Source organism: Netta rufina (assembly GCF_964035555.1).
Source record: "Netta rufina genome assembly, chromosome: 1".
NCBI classification, from domain to species: Eukaryota; Metazoa; Chordata; class Aves; order Anseriformes; family Anatidae; genus Netta; species Netta rufina.
The window spans coordinates 194,038,938-194,057,856 of record NC_140123.1 but is presented as its reverse complement, the minus strand read 5'-3'; the positions used below and the strand labels follow the sequence as shown (position 1 = coordinate 194,057,856).

General features: G+C 40.1%; 1 protein-coding gene across 1 annotated transcript in view; it reads left to right on the top strand.

The window, feature by feature from the left end:
- Nucleotides 1–18,919, top strand: part of FAM185A (family with sequence similarity 185 member A) — a 48,311-nt gene that overhangs the window by 11,040 nt on the left and 18,352 nt on the right. The window contains exons 3-4 of the mRNA XM_084305915.1: nucleotides 9,118–9,210; nucleotides 14,174–14,312. Coding sequence (XP_084162041.1) covers nucleotides 9,118–9,210; nucleotides 14,174–14,312 — 232 coding nt within the window. The remainder of the gene's footprint in view (nucleotides 1–9,117; nucleotides 9,211–14,173; nucleotides 14,313–18,919) is intronic.

The window sequence follows — 18,919 nt, the reverse complement described above, 5'->3', positions numbered from 1 at the left end:
ATTTGCACTGGAAGATGCCTCTAACTAAAAGCCAGCACAACTTTTACCCTGTTAGAAATGATGTTGACTTGTACCTTTACACAGAATATATAGTGTCCTGTGCAACAGTTGATACCATGATGTACTAGCACCGCATATAAGGCATAGAGGAGTGGTTCTCCAGTTGATTGAGACATGTAGGCTCGAAGGTCCAAATACTCAGGATATTTAACCTCCTGAAAAATGCATTTAATTGCCCAGGCTCAGAGTTTATTGGGGTCTTTGAATTAACCTAATACGTGAATTCTAATACAAGAATTAAACTGCAGAAACAGAACCTCAACACCATGCTCATGATTTGTGGGTCTGTTCCTCTGGGCTGTAAATCGAGCCTTTGTCATCCAGAATTTTGTCTTTACAATGCAAGCATTTGCGTGTGTTTTCAGACAACTATTAAATTGTCCAATTCTTTCTAGCAGCTCAGCATGTATTTGAAGTTATCACCTTATGCCAAACTCTTCTCTGTGTACCAACATCTAAACCTGTTCCTTAAGTCCCACTGACGTCAATGAATGTGCTTAGCTGAGGAAGGAGGCACTGAACAACTTGGGGCAATGTCCCAAGCCCTGTTTGTATCCAGAGTAACTTGTTCTCTGTGAGAAACCTGTGCACAAAACCTTCACTTTACAGCGGGATTTAGTGCAACATGTAAGAGTTTTCCATATTTCTGCCACTGTCTTTGAGACATCACAGAAGTATGAACGTGAAACCCCATTAATTACCACATTCAAAAAACACTGTATAGGATGTAATTCTAAAACTATTGTTATGCACTGCCAAATGAGAGCGGCTATCAGGATCTTGCGGAACAGCAGGAGCATCAGCAGAACATCAGGATCTTGCTGTACCAAGTAGTACTGGAGTAAGAGCCAAAGCAGATAAGGATCTGCATCTCGGTATACCTGCCAAATGATATAATTATTACTTGATAAAGTGACCTCTTATGTTTGAAAGGCTTCCACTGGGTTTTCTTTGCAGGTCGTTCCACTGCACTCAGCTTCTCTGCTGCTGTTTGGTACTGGGGGCTGAGTAGTACTTGAGGTCTCCTAAAGACAAACACAAAGAATTGACTAATTAACAGTAATCTGGATTTTTGTTTCTGCCTGTGAAGGGCTTTCACAAATCAAATCTACTTTAAGTGGTGTAACCCCAAAAGGTTCCTTTATGGCAGTGTACCGTGATGATTTAGCAGGTTACAAGCACCACAAGGAACCCGATGTTCCAAGAACTCTGAATGGTCAAAGTTAGGTGAGGCTCCAGAAGGACGAATCGGAGTATGATGTACGCACACAAGCTGTGTCTGCATAACAGCTGAGAAAGCCACATGGCATGAGGAGGTGTAGAGTTAACACCCTAGCAAGTTGAAAACGGGGTGCAAAATTTTTGGAAGAATTTTTAAAGAATTAAGAAGATATCGAGACATTGGTATCTTACATTAGCAAAGCAGTTGCTGCTGCCTGCCTAGTATACAGCAGCCTGATAAAGCGCCATTTTTTTCCTTCAAGGAGACATTCTCCTGGAAGTCCAGCAGTGTGTTGCCTGTCATAGGGGAGTTCTCTTCTGGTAGTCCTCTGACACATTTGTGACCACCTACCCCAACTACAAACATCATAGTTGGGGAGAGGGAGATGGGTGCATGCGTTTCAAATCTTGAAAGAAAAGCAGTAGGTGAAATGAACAGTATTGCCAACTTTTTAGCAACTACGTCATATTTTTACTTTAGAACGCATAAAGTACAGAGTGTTCGATTTGTGGAAACGAGAAAGCCACAAATAAATTTAATGCATCGTTAACAAAGCAACATGTCACCAATCCCAAGCTATTTTAACCAAACTAGAAATTGAAGTTACTACTTTGTCATAATTGATAAATGCTACCCATATTTTTGATATCATATTTGTAGATTTGGGTTGTCTTCATCAAAAGGTATCTTCTCAATACCCAGGACACCATTCTGTTGTATTTTGTTTAAAAAGTATTTAATGGGCTTTGGTCACTCCTCCATAATACAAAAGACAAAATGGAGAAAGCTGGAAAGCTTGTTTTGCATTTATAAGGACACCACATTCTCTTCCAGGTGGGCATAGGGGTTGCCCTGATTATATGAGTGTGGTTGGCTTTTGTCATATCAGAGATGGAGTGCATTGAACTCAAGAAAGCGAGAAATGAGATCAAAGTAGTACGGCTAACCTTCAGCATTGCTGTTCTGTCTGTTTTCTGTTAACGTTTTCTCAAAGATTGCTCTTCCCCTTTTCATGCCGGACTCCACCATAGAAATGTGTGAATGGCTCCCAGGCTGACTTGTCAATGTCAGTGGCAGTGAGCTTCTCCCACTTCCCTGTTGGAAGATATCGAGGGGATGCGAGTTAGAAGCTACTGGTGGGAGACAGATAAGGTTTTAAGGGGGCAGAAAGGATATGAAGAGGCAGCACATTGGAAGGGGTGCTGTTCGGGCAGTAGTGTTCTCCAGAATGCTCTAAGGTAAATTTCTGTGGCACTGCAGGTTGCAAATTGTGAATTTGTGTGCTACTTAGCTGATAGTTTAGCACACCAACATGTTTGGCAGTATCTTGCACTTTCCATGTGCTATGGTCTCCTTGTAAAACAAGGTTATTTGGCATATTTGCACATGCTTTCCTCATGTTTCTAACATCACTAGAAGCACAAATGGGATATTGTGGGAATCATTCTCAACTGCAGAACCTTCCTGCACTCACCTTCCTGCCACCTAGGGTATCAAAGTGTCTCTTCAGCTCCTTCACGGTGATGGAGAAGGGCTCAATCTGGCAAGCACCACCCAGGAGCTCCTCCTTAACCATATCTGCCCTCCTGCTGTCTGCTGGGTCTTTCTCCACAGTGCTGCCATGGCTGCTTTCCACGGGTGCCAGGGGCCATGGGGCTGGTGGGAGTTGGAGCACTAGGCTGGGTCTCGGAGCACTTGCAGACTCCCACCTCTCCTTGAGGAGTTTCACAGAGCCCTTTTGCAGGGTCGAGTCTGACAACTCCATCATGCCCTGCCAATGCAGGAGGTATGTGATGACATAGCTTGTACTTCAGACTGAGCTTCTGTCTGCATTGTTGGGTTGTTGGACTTGTTTGCTTGCTTTTTTTTGAGACAAATATTTAACCAGGATCTGAGTTGTCTGCAGTATTTTACTGGGGAGGGAGAAGCACAGGAGAAGAATTAGGTTTCTGCAATCCAAGGGTATTTGTGAAGGAAATTCTGTTGTGACGTCTACACTTGTCAGCAGTGAATTTGAATTTAGGCCTAAAGCTGACTTTAAGCCACGTCCCTACCTGCTCATGGTCACTTACATCACTACAGCTTGCTTATAGCAATTCATTCTTAAATAAAATACTTGATGAAGACTGCATGTGTGAAACTGTCAGTAACTTGAATTGTTTCCTGGGCTTTACAAAAAAAAAAAAAAGAAAAAAAAAAAAAAGGAAGAAAAATGGGGGAATAAGAAAAAATAGAGATTTGGAGTTGGGCTTCAATGGCCTTTCACTTCACACCGCCTTTGCTGACTGTACTTTTTAACTTTTTGTGGCCACTTGTAAAGTTGTCTCATTTCAATGAAGGGGAGAGCAAAGTATGTACATTATGAAAGAAGGACCAACATGTTGCCCACGAGGGCTGTAACTCATTCAAGTCAGTGTGTTTTCCAAACCACTGCAGCCCAGACCCCAGGACCCAGAGGAAGGGACAGCACAAAAAGCATCTGAGCCCTTAGTTTATGGCTGTGCTGGGAAGGGAGGCAGGGGCATACAAGAGAGAGGACTGGAAGCCACTTCAGTTCTTCCATCAATCTGGTGACTATTATTAACTGGCTATGTTACTGGAGGAGCTTTTCTCTGCTAAAGACTCCCCGAATGTGCACATGAGAGCTAACTGCATGCTTCTGACACTGTCACTTGAAGAGGTTACAGTTTCTTCTGCAGGTAAGCAGAGCTTCAAGTATCTGCAGCATTTCTTTTTTTTTTTTTTTTTCTTTTGCCCCCTTCATTCCTATATACCACATGAACAGTATCAAGCTTCATGCTAGACAACCTATGTCCAAAAAAATGCATGAACTTTTCTATTTGTAAGGAGCTAATATTACTGTTGGGCTCTTCTCAGTTGAGTTTTCCTCTTGTGACATTGCTGTACTTTTTATGTGCCTGTTTAAAGGAAGGCAAAGTTAAACATTCTCGAATTCACTGGTCTTATTTGACTAACAAACGTGAAGCTTGATTGACAGTTCACAGTATACAGCTGAGAAAATCCTCATCCTACCTCGTCTGTCACAGTCGCACTTCCAAGAAGTGAAGACCGCAGGAAGAGGCACCGCCACCTTTTAACCTGCCTGTCTGCATTATGGGCACACAGTCAGTCTGCATTTCCAGGTTACCATCCCCATCTGTGGGCATACGGAAACCAAGACAACCAAGTCAGCATGCTGGCTTTTCTTACCCAAAAAGATTGGCCAGAGGCACCCCAGGGCAGAATCTGTTGTTTATGCATAACCTCTCCCAGAAAAAACTTGCTGTCCTTAGGGACAAGTTCTTGGGCAGACCGTTGCGGTAGATAATAAAAGCCCCCAAATAGAGAGAGCATTAGTTTTTCATTTTCATTCTCCACTACTTCAATAACTTCAAATTCTCTCTTAGAGCTAAATAGTAAAGTGTTGGAACAGCTCTGGCATGCCATGCTTGGTTTTCTTTCATTTCTGAATGTTGATGGTTTTGTGTGTTTGGTTTTGATACTTAAGGGAATCATCAAAATGTTGGGTAATTTACCCTTGGGGGCATTCTCTCTTCCTGTAGTATGATGGAGACTTCTGACTTTCAGGCAACAGCTCTTTGGCCAACAAAACTTTTGAAGGACTCTCTAATAGGCCAACCCATTCTTTCTGAACGGGAAATTAAAGGAGAAAATCAAGCATATCCCCTATGAGTAATGGCTGAGAGACCTGGGTCTGTTCAGCCTTGAGAAAAGAAGACAGAGAGGGGATCTTACCAATGTTTACAAGTATCTTAAGTGTGGAAGACAGAGGGATTTGGCCTACCTCTTTTCAGTGGTTTGTGGGGACAGGACAAGGGGCAATGGCCACAAAATGGATGACAGGAAGTTCCGCACAGACATGCAAAAGAACTTCTTCATGGTGAGGGCAATGGAGCACAGGAACAGGCTGCCCAGGGAGGTTGTGGAGTCTCCTTCTCTGGAGATATTCAAGGCCTATCTGGACGCCTACCTGGACAGCCTGCTCTAAGGAACCTGCTTTGGCAGGGGGGTTGGACCTGATGATTTATTGAGGTCCCTTCCAACCCCTACAATTCTATGATTCTGTGATACTTCTATTATCCATGAGACTTCAAGCAGCAATGAAGTGGTGCTCACTAATGAACTGAAAAGAAGGCTGCAGAGTAGCCAGGATAAGGCTTCTGAGACCAGCTCCCCTGTGATTTCAGTATAGTTTAGAAGACCTTAATGTTGCTTCTTTCTTTTCTGTCAACTCATGGAGCCTTGTTTGATTCAGAAAATAAGGAAAATGTCAGGAAAATTACAAGTATAAATGATGATCCATCCTTGTGGTGGTTTTACTCAGGTGGGCAGCTAAGCTCAACCACAGCCACTCTTTCACTCCCCCTCTTCAAAGGGAAAGGGGGGAGAAAATACAATGCAAAGGGCTCATGGGTTGAGATAAGGACAGGGAGATCACTCAACAATTATTGTGATGGGCAAAACAGACTCAGAGTAAGGAGATAGTAATAGGCCATAAATCGTACTAACAAGCTAGAGAAGTGAGAAACAAAGGAAAGAAACCAAAAACACCTTACCCCAATCCGCACTCTTCCACCTCCTCCCCCCGAGCGGCACAGGGGAATGAGGGTTGCGGTCAGTCTGTAGTACTTCGTCTCCGCTGTTCCTTCTGAGTCACTCTCATCCCCTGCTCCAACATGGAGTCCCTCCCACAGGATGCTGTCCTTTCCAGACTGACCCCGTGTGGGCTGCCCACGGGCAGCAGCTCTTCAAGAACTGCTCCCACACGGCTCCATACCACAGAGTTCATGCCTCAGGAGCAAACTGCTCCAGCACGGGCGGCAGCTCCCCCTAGAGCCCTGCTCCTCTCCACGGGCTGCAGCTCCAGCCTGGGGCCTGCTCCTGCAGGGGCTCTCCATGGGCTGCAGCCTCCTCCAGGCCACATCCACCTGCTCCACCGGGGGCTCCTCCACGGGCTGCAGCGTGGAGATCTGCTCCATGTGGGACCCATGGGCTGCAGGGGGACAGCCTGCTCCACCAGGGGCCTCTGCACAGACCACAGGGGACTTCTGCTCTGGCACCTGAAGCACCTCCCCCCCTCCTTCTTCACTGACCTTGCCTGCAAGGCTGTTTCTTACTCCTCTCACTCTCCCAGCTGCTGTGTAGTGGCATTTTTTTTTTCCCCTTTCTTAAATCTGCTCGCCCAGAGGCGCAAACAACATCACTTATTTGCTTGACTCTGGCCAGCATCAGGGCCCTTACCTAATATGGGGCAGCTTCTAGATCCTTCTCACGGAATCCACCCCTATGGCTGCCTGCTACCAAAACTTTGCCACATAAACCCACTACAATCCTTTATGTGTCTGCTATGCTGGTGGAAGCTTCTTTGCTCCCTTAAGCCCCAGATGAAGCCCCAGGTTCCCTTGTCCCAGAAGGTAGAAAGCATTTAAAATGTAAAGAATCAAGAAAGAACTGCAGATTTCAGTTAAAATACTTACTAAATAAACCTTCAGTAGATTATAAGGTTCTGTCTGCTCTTTAATACACTGAAAGCATTACCTAAAGTATTCTTTGAATTGTGGGTGGTTATTGATCATCTCTGTGCTTGTGACTGTAAATGTTTCAACGTATGGAATCATACAATCAGTCAGGTTGGAAAACACCTGTAAGATCATCTAGCTCAACCTTTGACCTAGTACTAAAGTCCACCACTAACTACAGAAGACATTTTACCACTCTTCTTGGTTTCATTGGCCATCAAAAAAAATATTTTTATTTAATAATTACATTATTTCTTTTAGCTGTACAATCAGATTTTAGACCAACCTAGTCATGAATAAGCATTGTAGTTCTAATAAGATAGCTGTAGCCCAATTTTCTAGTATGGTTTTAGGAGTTATGTTCTGTAGTGAGAAACAGAATTACTAATTTCTTGTGTTTTCTTCCCAAGCTTCTGAAAATGTTTCAGACTAGATTCTTTTTGTACAGCACGAGAGCTGGCTGTCCTATACAAATAGCATTATGAAACGATGTCACCCCCCCTTGGATGGATTGAGGAAATGTTTGTTGCTTGACTGTCATGCTGTTGACAGCAAAGCAGGAGACCTTTTCTTTAGAGAAGAGAGCAAAAGATCAATGATCAATGACTTTAATTTTAAATAAAACAAAATCTGGTTGTGGGAGTTTGAAAGGTCTTGATGTTTTTGGTGAACTGTGTGGTGTCTTTATAGAAAATCTAGAAGTTTGCCATCTCCTTTTCTTAAGCATGCGTGTAATTGGCCAGAAAAGATGAGTATTCTGTTTTTTTGTTTGTTTGCTTTGTAAATGGATATTTCACTACTTTTGGTGTGGTAGGCGTTTTTCAGCCAGTGTGAGAATTGCAAGGAGTTGTTAATTTTTGTATTTTCCAAAATACAGTTATGACTTCTAAGTAATCTTTGGAATAGAAATTATTTCCAAATTCTTTGTTGAGAAAGTAGTGCTTCCTATTCTTAATCTCTTTACTGCTGTTTATTACAACTCATCAGCTTAGTGGTGAGAATAAAACCAGGGAGACTCTTTAGTTTTGTTTCTATGTTGAGCGATTACTTCTCATTCCTTGACTATGCCAGTTGTAATAAGAATTTCCAGGTGTCTTGCATGCAGTCACTGGAAGATCTGCCAGGCATCCTTGCCACAGACCATGTCTGAGCCTGATTTGTCAAAGTTCTGCACCGTTGTCCTTTCTTTTTTGAAATGAACATTTTTTTTTCATCTCTCCTTTAATAGCCATCATAACCTTGGCAGCCTTTTACCTCTTCCTTGTTCAGACCTCTCTCCCTTGCTAGCAGAAGCCCTATGACAAATTACTGGTTTTTTTCCCTTTCACCTAGGGAAAACACCTTCTTAATGAAAAAGCCATTTGATCATTCTAGCTTGTTTTCTGCCCCAGCAAATCCTGCTCTTGGATGTCTCCATTGATAACTACCCATAAAAGCCTGATTTTAAGAGGATGGGGAGATTCTAGTAAGTTGGGTGACAGGGACCTGTATGTTCCCAAAGCTTTATCTATCCCCAAAATGATAGAAATGATAGGGGACATGGAAGAGATGAGGAAATAAGTGATACAGTTAGTGGTTTTATTTTTAATTAATTATCTGGCCAACCTGGTAAGTAATTGCTATACTAATTCTTCTGAAGTTGCATGTTCCTGTATCTTTCTTACAATGATACCTACATGAAACATCTAATTTAACTTCATTATCAGAAGGATTTTTATATTGCCATGTTTACTGTATATGGAGAGGATCATCTGTTATATACAAATCTAACAGAACAACTGGGTGGCTTACAGCCTTTGAAAGCTCTGAAATATTACTGTAGTGCCAAGTAAGGGCTGTGCCATTTTATTCTGTAGAATCCCCTCAAGTGAAGAGGCAAAAGCAATATTTGGGTTCACAATGATTAAGAAACACTGGTCTGGAGATTTTCCTGTCTTATGAAACCCTACAAAACTTCTGATTCTTTGTATTTCATCAAAAAATGCATAGGAACAGTAAGAATCCATGTTTTCCGTATTGGAAAAATTGGATTTTATTTTATTTTATTTTATTTTATTTTATTTTATTTTATTTTATTTTATTTTACTTTATTTTACTTTATTTTACTTTATTTTACTTTATTTTATTTTATTTTTGCCATTTGATAAGGGCTAGTGAATGCAATTTATTATGTCTTATCCAGACAGGTGTTACTTACCTAAGTATCTTGAAAAACGTATAGGCTTGATAGTCAAATCTAACTTGTTTCCTAGTTGTGATTGTTCTAACCACGTGAATTTTAAACTCTTTTTTCAGAGCCATAAAATTGACATACGAACGAAAGGTGGCAAGGTAATTGGTCTTGGAACACTTTGTGGAAATACAGATATTCATGCAACAGAGAAGGGTGTAAGTAAGAATTGACACTTCCTCTCCAGTGACTTGTTCAGCTTGCCTGTTGCAAAATGACTACATTTTGAAGAACATGTGCTGAGGAATACTTAATGACCCTCATTGGTTGATTGTCATTTCACTTTTAACTTACGTTTGTCTGTTTAACTACCCTATCTTATATTATGCTTAGTTTGGATTAGGCAGAAAGAGGAGTAATGAGCAAGTGGTTGTTCAATCAGCACTGAAGGTTGGGCTAGCTGTTACAACTCATCAGCTTTAAGTATGTAGACCCTCACAAGGGTCCTGAGCTTTTTACTTGGCTGATGTCTAGACACCTAGATTCTGTAGTAGGCACCTGAGTTTATTTCAGTATCTTATGAATAGTGAGTGACCTGATACTTGCACATGCTTCCTACCTCCAGTTTTATGTAGTAAGAATTAAGAGTAGAAAGTTTCATATATTTGTTTGCAGCTGAGGAAATGCAGTAATCACATGTAATCCTGCTGAGATGCAGTGAGAATAACCATGAGCAGAAAGTTTTAGAGAAGTAGCTTGCCTTTTTCAGCAGGTGGCAGTATGAGACAAGCCTCGTACTATGGTAATCTGGTTTTGTTTCTTAACATGAGTCGTCAATTCTCCATTATTTAGGATAGTGCAGAGTTAGGATCCTTTACATAATAGTAGTTTTCACACCCAGTCTGGTTCTTAGGCTCAATTTGAATGTTCAGTCATAATACCCATGCATCTGGTTGCATTAGGGTTCATTCAGTCAGATGTATTGATACATGAACATGTGGAGGCAAGGCTGGAAGTAGCTTGGGTGCATGCAGAAGGCTGTCAAAATCACTAAGTACCCTTAAAACCAGCAGCACTGGGAAGAAGCAGAAAGAGTTCTTGTAGCTCTCACTAGCCAAGGATAGAACTGAGACCAGGCTGTTAAGTTCCAGTAGTCCAGAATTGCCTCTGCAGAATGCCATTTGGTGCTATTGCATGCCTTGTAGATTGGGCTCTGAGATCATATGGTGACTTGTGTAGAGTCAGCCGTGAGCTGTTTTTAACTTCCTGTTGAAAATTAAGTAACTCACCATTGAATTTTCCAAAAGCTGTGAACATTACCTGCATTTTTTTGCAGTGGATGCTAGCCGTCCTTTTCATGTACAAAGGAGCCCTTAGTCTGCTGTAGCTGAGCTATTTATTGCTGTTTCTTCATGAACATTATTTCATCCCAGCAAGACCTCCTAGCGTAAAGCAGAGGGTAAGATTGGACATGCTCTGGTGCCACAGTTGGACCATCAGCACTGGCCGATTATTAGTTCCTTTGGGCCTTTTTACTAGTTAGGGGACTTGGGATCCATCCTAAGCCACTAGTGATCACAGAAAATAAAAGAGCAGAGATAATTTACAGCCTTCTTAATGCCTGTTATATCTTCCTGTAGAGGGCTTCCACTGGAAGGATTTGGAAATTGGAATCCTTGCTTTCTACCAGTGAAAAAGATTCAGTGCTATCTAGGGGGAGTGCTTTGACCACTGGATTCATGCTCTTTGCAACCTACTAGCATGGTGATCATCTTTAAATTAGACTCGGTGTTGCTTAGTCATTTGTTCCAAAGTAGTTTGTTACACCAGTGGAGTCAAGGGAGTTTGTTTCAAATGGTGTCTTAGTGGTGCTGATCAAAATATGTATGGTAGAAAAATCATGAGATGTAGATGTACATGAAAATGAGAAATGTAACGGTTTTGCTTTGAAATTTTAGAATCATTCAATTATTTTTTTTTGTTGGTGGTGTTTTTTTTTCAGGCATGCTGTCCTTCTGAAGCAATAAAACTTCATGCAGATTAATCTGAAGTGCTTCTTTGTGATTATCAATATGTATACAGTATGTAGTACTGCTAGAAGCTAGTCTTATGGTTGCAAAACTGTAGGAATTCAAAGTGAGTAATTTTAACAGGAATTTGCAGCTATGGAACAGTTCTGGCTCACATTACTGCTCATTAGAAAAAAATGCTGTGTAGTTAGAAAGGATAGTGTGAGACTTCTTTTCTCAATTGGCCACTTCTGTTAATCATCAGTTTGCCTTACATCTCCCCTGTGTGACCACGTGAGGTGTTTCTTCCATCAGATGTAGTCATCATTATGTAGTTACGGCTCTGTCAGCATTTCCAGCCCCCTCCTGGAGGTGGGAAGGGAAGGATGTGGTAGAAGACACTAAACATGTAGAGAATATTGTTAAGGGGGTGAAAATGGAGAAGGTATTAGTAAAATGGTTGAACAGAATAACACACAAAAAAGCAAAGCCAAGAAAAATAGAATGTGTGGAAGGAGTTGTTTTTGTCTTATTTAAACATAGCAAGGTGTTAGTTTTCATCTGGAAAGTATGGTCAGGTGTGAAATCAGTCTGATTTATGATGATGGACTAATCCTTTTTTTTTCTTTAAAGCATAAGAGTCTGCGGGAGCTTGAGCATGTGGTCAGAAACTGTAACTCCCAAGGCTTTACTCTGAAGGGAGGGAGTTTTCCCAGAAAAGCTGGTGACTTGACGGACAAAAATAATCAAATCTGTTTGACTGGGGAGTCATTAGCTAATCTGTGCCACAGGGACTTTTCTATATCACTTATTTAACAGAGCCAAACATCTATGTTCTGCCAAAAAAAATCATAAAAGTTAAATAATTTGAGATTGAAAACATATTTCGTCTCAGCAGAAGAGCAACACTATTTTTTCCTGCTTCCCCATCTAGAATATATTGTAGTCTTTTACTTGAGCAGTCTGACTCCTTAACTTGGGTTGTTCTGAAACAAATATCCATTATATTGGTAGCGGTTTTTATAGTCATTAGCTGATTCAATATTTCTTTTTATTGTGTACTGTGATGAATTTTCTTCTTCCTGCTGTGCATTTTTAAGAAAGGTACTTGTGTCTGGTAAATAAGATAAGTTGATCAGTGAGCTTGTTTTTAATAAGGTGTCTCACTAGGTATTTATCTTAAATATTAATATAGTCAAAACCATAACATAGTAATAGATGTAGCTTTTTGCTTCAGGCTTTCATTTTCCTGCTCAAGAATGCCATTAGGCAGGCATTTTGTACCCAAACCGTATAGAATATATATTTTTTTTCCTTAAATCATGGCTAGCTCTTACTTTTGTCCTGCTGATAGCAACAATAGCCCTGCTTAAGTTGGCAGGGTGCACTGCAGGCTGCTTAAATACCTTCAGAAAAGGCTTAGATTATAGAGTCTAGAATGACAGTGGCTTTTATTTGTTGCCTTGGGTATGTGCCACAGCAGTTTTACACTTTGTCAGAGTCAATGCTGGTGACTGAGGGAGTAGCAGAGTATTTGGTGTGAAACATTTCTGGGGCAGATGCAATCTAAATTTATGTTTTTTTTTTTAAGGTCTCTGCTTGTTAGAATTTCATTAGAGATGTCAAAAATACAGAAAAAAAATGAATTACTGTCACTTTCAGGAGCAACAGGTTGCCGTAGTTTCAAGTTGTTCTTTCCTAATATCATTGGTTTTGTTTAGTGTTGATGCTTAGGTTCTGTAGAACTATTTTGAGCAGCAGCATCTACAAGGATTGTAGGCATTGGTTGTTACATCTATAATTCTAGCACAGCATTTCCGATAACCAGATTTTCTTAAATATTAACAAAATCTTTTATGTTATTTGAGAACTACTGTGTATTCATTGTATCACATCAAAAGTCTTGAGGCAAGGGTCCCTTCTGTAACCTTTACTTAAGGTATAAAGCTTAATAAGTATGGATTGGTAAGGTCACGGTATAATTTGGCTACAATACAGTCGATGTCAAATGAGCCTCTTTAGCTAATCTATTGCAACATATTTTTGCATGGAATCTGCAAGACTGGGTGCTGTTTGTCAGAATACCTCTTATATCATCCAGAACATGTTCTTTTATGTAGCATAACACTGGAAGGGGCAGCAGACTTAATTTTTGCATTAACTTTTTTCCCCACAGAATGACAATGTTAAAATAACAAAATGGATGTCAGTTGACATAAGGTGGTTTGATCCTAGTAGGCCGTATGTCATTTCATGTACCAATGAATTTGTGCAATTCACTTGAAGTCGACGTAAGCAAAGTAAAAACAGACAGAGTGGGGTTTAAGTCTGACCTGTCGCATGATTCCATCATAAATCAAGTTTAACTTAGTAAGAATAGAATTAAATTCACATGATAGTTGCACAAGAATATGACTCGTTCTGTTTTGTTCAAGTAGACTTAAAATATGTCACGATTCATTACTAATAAATAGGTTATCCCTGCTCTCTATCACCTTTTACTTCCTAAATCTGTCCATAGTGCAGCACCCAAGTCTTACCCTTTCTTTCCATTTCTATTGGAAAGAAATAAAAATAGAGATCTTATCACTCATTTTTCAAGGCCTTATATAGCTTGGGACTTATGTCCAAGTGTAGAGGCCTGAATAACCAAGGTAATGTGAACAGTTACACTGATAGAAAGAGCAGCTGTGTGGGTTTTTTCATTGTAAACCTTCACCGAAGCTATGTCTACAAAGTAAGCCAATTAAAAATCTGCATATAAAGCTATATTTAACAAGAAAGACAGTAGGTATTTTGATATATGGTGGCAGAAAATTGCTAATTAACGCTTTGTCGTAATTGTGCATGACATTAGTTTTCATTATTAAAGCTATACTTTAATTTTCAAAATCATTTTTTTTTTAATTGAGCTTTTTTTCATCCATTTGTGACTGGGTTTTTCACTATTCTGATGGATGCAATAATTCACAGTAATGTTGTAAAGAATTACTAATTTGTTGGTCTGAGCTCTTAAATGAAAAATGTTTTTGTCTTGTGTAGTTTTTAAGAACTTGATTCAGTTTGTTCTGCTTTCCATTTGTTCTGTCTCATAATACTGTAACTTCCTTCTGCCTCTTCAAACCATGATGACAAGTTTTCCGTTATGTTTATTTAAGTTTATTTCTCTTAGAGTGTGAATATAGAGAAGCTGCAGGGGTCATCCATCAACATAACCACGGAAGATGGGCTGCTGAAAACTAAGTATCTCTATGCAGAGTCTTCATCTCTCTCATCAGTAACTGGTGATATTCTGCTGGGAAGTATTCATGGTAAGAGCTAGGTTAGGAAAATACTGCCAAAAATGTAGTTGCTTTAAAGGTATTAATAATGTTTACAGTAACAAAAGCACTAATGTTGTTAGTCTATCACTAAACAGTTAGCTATGCACAGTACGTGAACGAAACAATTCTATGTTTATTAGAGGTTAAGTTAAGGAGAGTTAATTTACCATTAGCATGTTGCATTTATCTTTTAAAATAATTTTATAAGTATGGTTATAAAATAGGAAAATGGTGTTCGTTATAGGAAAGAAACATACCAAACATACTAAAGATGTCAAAACATTTTTAAAATAAGCAGTAACAATTATACTAAAAAAAGTAGTAAACAGGCTCTGCACCACATGCTTTATTTTCCTCTTCAGAAAATCTTACAGCTTCTACTAAGACTTATGGTAGAACTTGGTTCGATCTCAGAGTTTTATGCACAAATTGTGTGTGTTGACAATAGTGTGGTGATGGTTTCTGTTCTTGGGGGAGGGAGGGAATCTCTCATCCATCCAGCCTTTACTGCCCTTCATCTAGAACTAAAACTAATTAACTTGAATGTCTCAAGTTAATAGGAGTCAGGGTTGGAACCTGAGGTCTTCCTAATTTAACAAAATTTCCACTGAATTCTGTCAGTGCCATAATGCGTTTGTGATTTTTACATTAAGTAAAACTGAAGATGTACAAACGGTGAAAATTACTTAGGTCAGTCCAAGTTCCAGATTTCTAGCTATACACCTTATAAATAATAAGGTATATAGCAGTTTTGTGTTATGTTGCTTCAGAAACAATTTTTCATCTTTAAAGGAACAGCTCCATTGTCCATTCATAGTAAACACAAAACTGTTTTCTAAACCTGTTGGGTAAGGTTCACTTCAGCGTGCCTTGGCAGAAGTAAGATAGTTTTGTTGTATTTTTCTGACATGTAGGTTTTGTTGCTACAGGTACTTCTAGCCAATAAGCTGCTGGTTTTTGTTTTTTGTTTTTTTTTTTTCTTAACTTCAGACAGATATAATAACTGTGTGGAGTGATTAGTTTGTGAGCACATTCATGCCTCTGTGCAAATCCAAAAGTTTTTTTAATCTTGGTATAAAAATGAAATAATAACAGCTGTTGTTAGTGACATACTTCCGTAATAACGCATCATTTGTAATTTCACTAAAGAACAGTGTGAAAACAAGCACAATTGTATCCAAATTATACATTACTTCAGCGTTATTTTCATGGGCAGTCTACTAAATGGGTCTGGAATGCCTAACATTATTTTAACTGTTTCTTTTAAAAACAATTGGTCTATGTTTTTCACACGCTCACAGCTTCAATGAAGTCAAGGGAACACAAACTTTACAAACATGACTGAGTGCTGTTTTGTTGTTAAAACCTGGGCTGTGTAATCCTAGTTAGTGCCCAGGCTTTAGTGGAAACTTGGCTCTGGAAGAGCGTGAACTGAATTTAGTCTTTCAGGTCCTGATTTTAAACCAACTCTGTGAAGAAACATTGGTTATTTTGTATTGTAGACCTTGTGCAATCCTATAGCATAGGTATTGTCTTCAATGCTTATACTGCCTACTGCCTCAGATTATGTAGGCATAAGCATGTAGTTAGAAGTAATTTTTTTCTTTGCCATTGCAAAATACACAGCAAAACAAAACACCAATACTGCCATGATACAAATCAGCTGTGGATGATAGATTGTGGTCAATGACTCTGGTCAGAGTTGCAGTCATTGTCTTAGAGTTCAAGTGGAGATCAGTAACGGGTGGTGTTCCTCAGGGGGTTGGTATTGGGACTGGCACTGTTTAACATCTTTGTCAGTGACATGGGCAGTGGGATCGAGTGCACTCTCACCAAGCCTGCCGATGACACCAAGCTGTGTGGTGTGGCCGACACTCTGTAGGGAAGGGATGCCATCCAGAGGGACCTGGGCAGGCCTGAGAGGTGGGCCTGTGTGAAACTCATGAGGTTCAACAAGGCCAAGTGCAAGGTCCTGCAGCTGGGCTGGGGCAATCCCAAGCACAAACAAAGGCTGGGTGGAGAATGGATTGAGAGCAGCCCTGAGGAGAAGGCCCTGGGGGTGTTGGTGGATGAGAAGCTCAACATGAGCTGGCAATGTGTGCTTGCAGCCCAGAAAGCCAACCGTGTCCTGGGCTGCATCAACAGAAGTGTGGCCAGCAGGATGAGGGAGGTGATTGTGCCCCTCTGCTCTGCTCTCGTGAGACCCCACCTGGACCTCTGCGTTCATCTCTGGAGCTCCCAGCACAAGAAGGACATGGACCTGTGTGAGTCCAGAGGGGGACTGTGAAGATAATCAGAGGGCTGGAGCACATCTCCTGTGAACACAGGTGGAGAGAGTTGGGGTTCTTTTCTCTTGGGAAGAGAAAGCTCTGGGGAGACCTTATAGTGGCCTTCCAGTACTTAATAGGGAGCTACAGGAAAGCTGAAGAGACACTCTGTCAGGGAACGTAGTGATAGGACTAGGGGTAACTTAAAGGGGGGTAAGTTTAGATCTTTGGAAAAAAATCTTCACTCAGAGGGTGGTGAGGCCCTGGCACAGGCTGCCCAGAGAAGCTGTGGATGCCCCATCCCTGGAAGTGTTTGTTAAAGGCCAGGTTGGATGGGGCTTTGGGCAGCCTGGTCTGGTGGGAGGTGTTCCTGCAGGGGAGTTGGAGCTAGATGATGTCCCTTCCAACCCAAACCATTATATGATTCTATGATTTTGCAAGCAATTGCACCTAATGTAAAAGCTAAGTAACTCACATACTCAATAAGACAGCTAGATTGAAGTGTCCAGAAACATGTTGTTCCACCATATGTTTTGGATCTGAGGTCACTGTATTCCTAAAGATACCCCTTAGAAGGGGGGTTACAATTTCTGTGGAAATATCAGTGAGTGCACGTGTTTTTTTCCTGTAGCTTTAGCCATAGCTGAAGGGACGGGAGCAAATGATCCCAGTTGAAATGGTCTTGCAGGGCAACATAAAGGTAGAGAGAATATGCATGTAGGTATTCTTACCTGCTCTTTTACTTGCTTAATCAGAGCAACCCAGCCTCCTGAGAATCACTGAAGCAAACAGAAGGAACATAATGGAAATGTAAAGTGATGCCCTTATTTATACACTAAAAGCCATTGTTTGTCCCTGGGCTTATACTGACCCTGACTTGCAAAACTGTATTTTGAAGTTCTATGGATGTGTTAGATAACTCTTAAGAAGCATCAAATAGAAAGTAAACAACGCAAACAAAAAGCATTAAGATGCTGTTACCAATTTCCATTAAAACTATTAGATTTTGGACTTTACAGTATCGTGCTACAGTACTGAATTCAGTTGAATGTAATAATCAAGCTAGTAGTTACTCTTTCCTTCTTTGCTGTGGATGTATCCAGAAAATAAATAGCTATGTTAAATTCCAAGTTTTGGCCTACACGGAACAATTGCTTGACCAAAAGTATGCTTCTGTGCACGGTTCATAGACAGAGCAGGTCACAATGCAGCAGGAAACTCCTATCTGCTTCGAAAGTAACTTCTGTTCTAGCTAAATGTTTGAAATGAGGCTATCATACTGATATGTTTACAGTATGCAGTTTGTGCAATATGTTTGTGACTGATAGGAGTTTGATTTCTAAATGTTAAATGTTCTTCAAGGATCTGGTTAACAAAACAAACAAACAAAACAAAACAAACAACAAAAACACAGAAAAAGAACAGACCAGTAAATCTACAAGGTCCAAGAAGTATACTGAGACTGTGTGTAATCTTTGGGAGTTTCTATTTGATAAAACCCTAGGCTTTTTGTAGATTGTACAGAAGTACTAGTAATGATAAGTAATGGTAATGATATAGTGAGCCTTTAAAAAAACAGGCTAATGGTGAGGCCAAACATCTTTCAAATTCATTGGAAAATGGCTTTGTTTCAACTCTGGTTATCAGATCATATTATTATTATATGGTATATGCTTGAAAATTAAGACTATAAATTGAAGACCATTGATGACCAGTTTCTTTTCTAGCTTTTAGTCCATGGACTGCATAGCAGATCATATAGAGTGGAATGCATTCTACCCTTCTGGCTGTTGGGTCTTATTTTAGGTCTTTTATACTTCAGGGGGGAAGATGGAGTGGTAGCAATGAACTGTCATGGCTTATTTTTTTTTTATTTAAAGCACTTTTTTTTTTTTTTTTTTGAGGCAATTGCACATGTATAACATACCTGGAAATGTGATAGCCTCTTCCAACTTTTAGACTGTTAACAGAAAAGCCACTGTGTTATATGTGCATCCCTCATCCTTCCAGGTTCTATTGATGCTATAGGTAAAGGGGAAGAGTGTGTATTTTGAGATTTAATGATATACCCAAGCCTGTTCAGAGTAATGCAAGGTCGGTAAGAGACCATTCCATGTTTTATACCTTGTATGCTCTTTTGTTTGATGTTCTCCAGTCTGCCCAACACACAGAGATCTCTAGATTCATTGGAGAGTGTTTTCCAGAAAATAGCCTTTGAAGATAAAGGAAAATGTCCCCCAGATTTGTGGAGGAGGGGTATACACATATATTTATGTATACAAAAAAGGGCAATAGGACGAGTAATAAAATATCTTTTATTAAAATTCT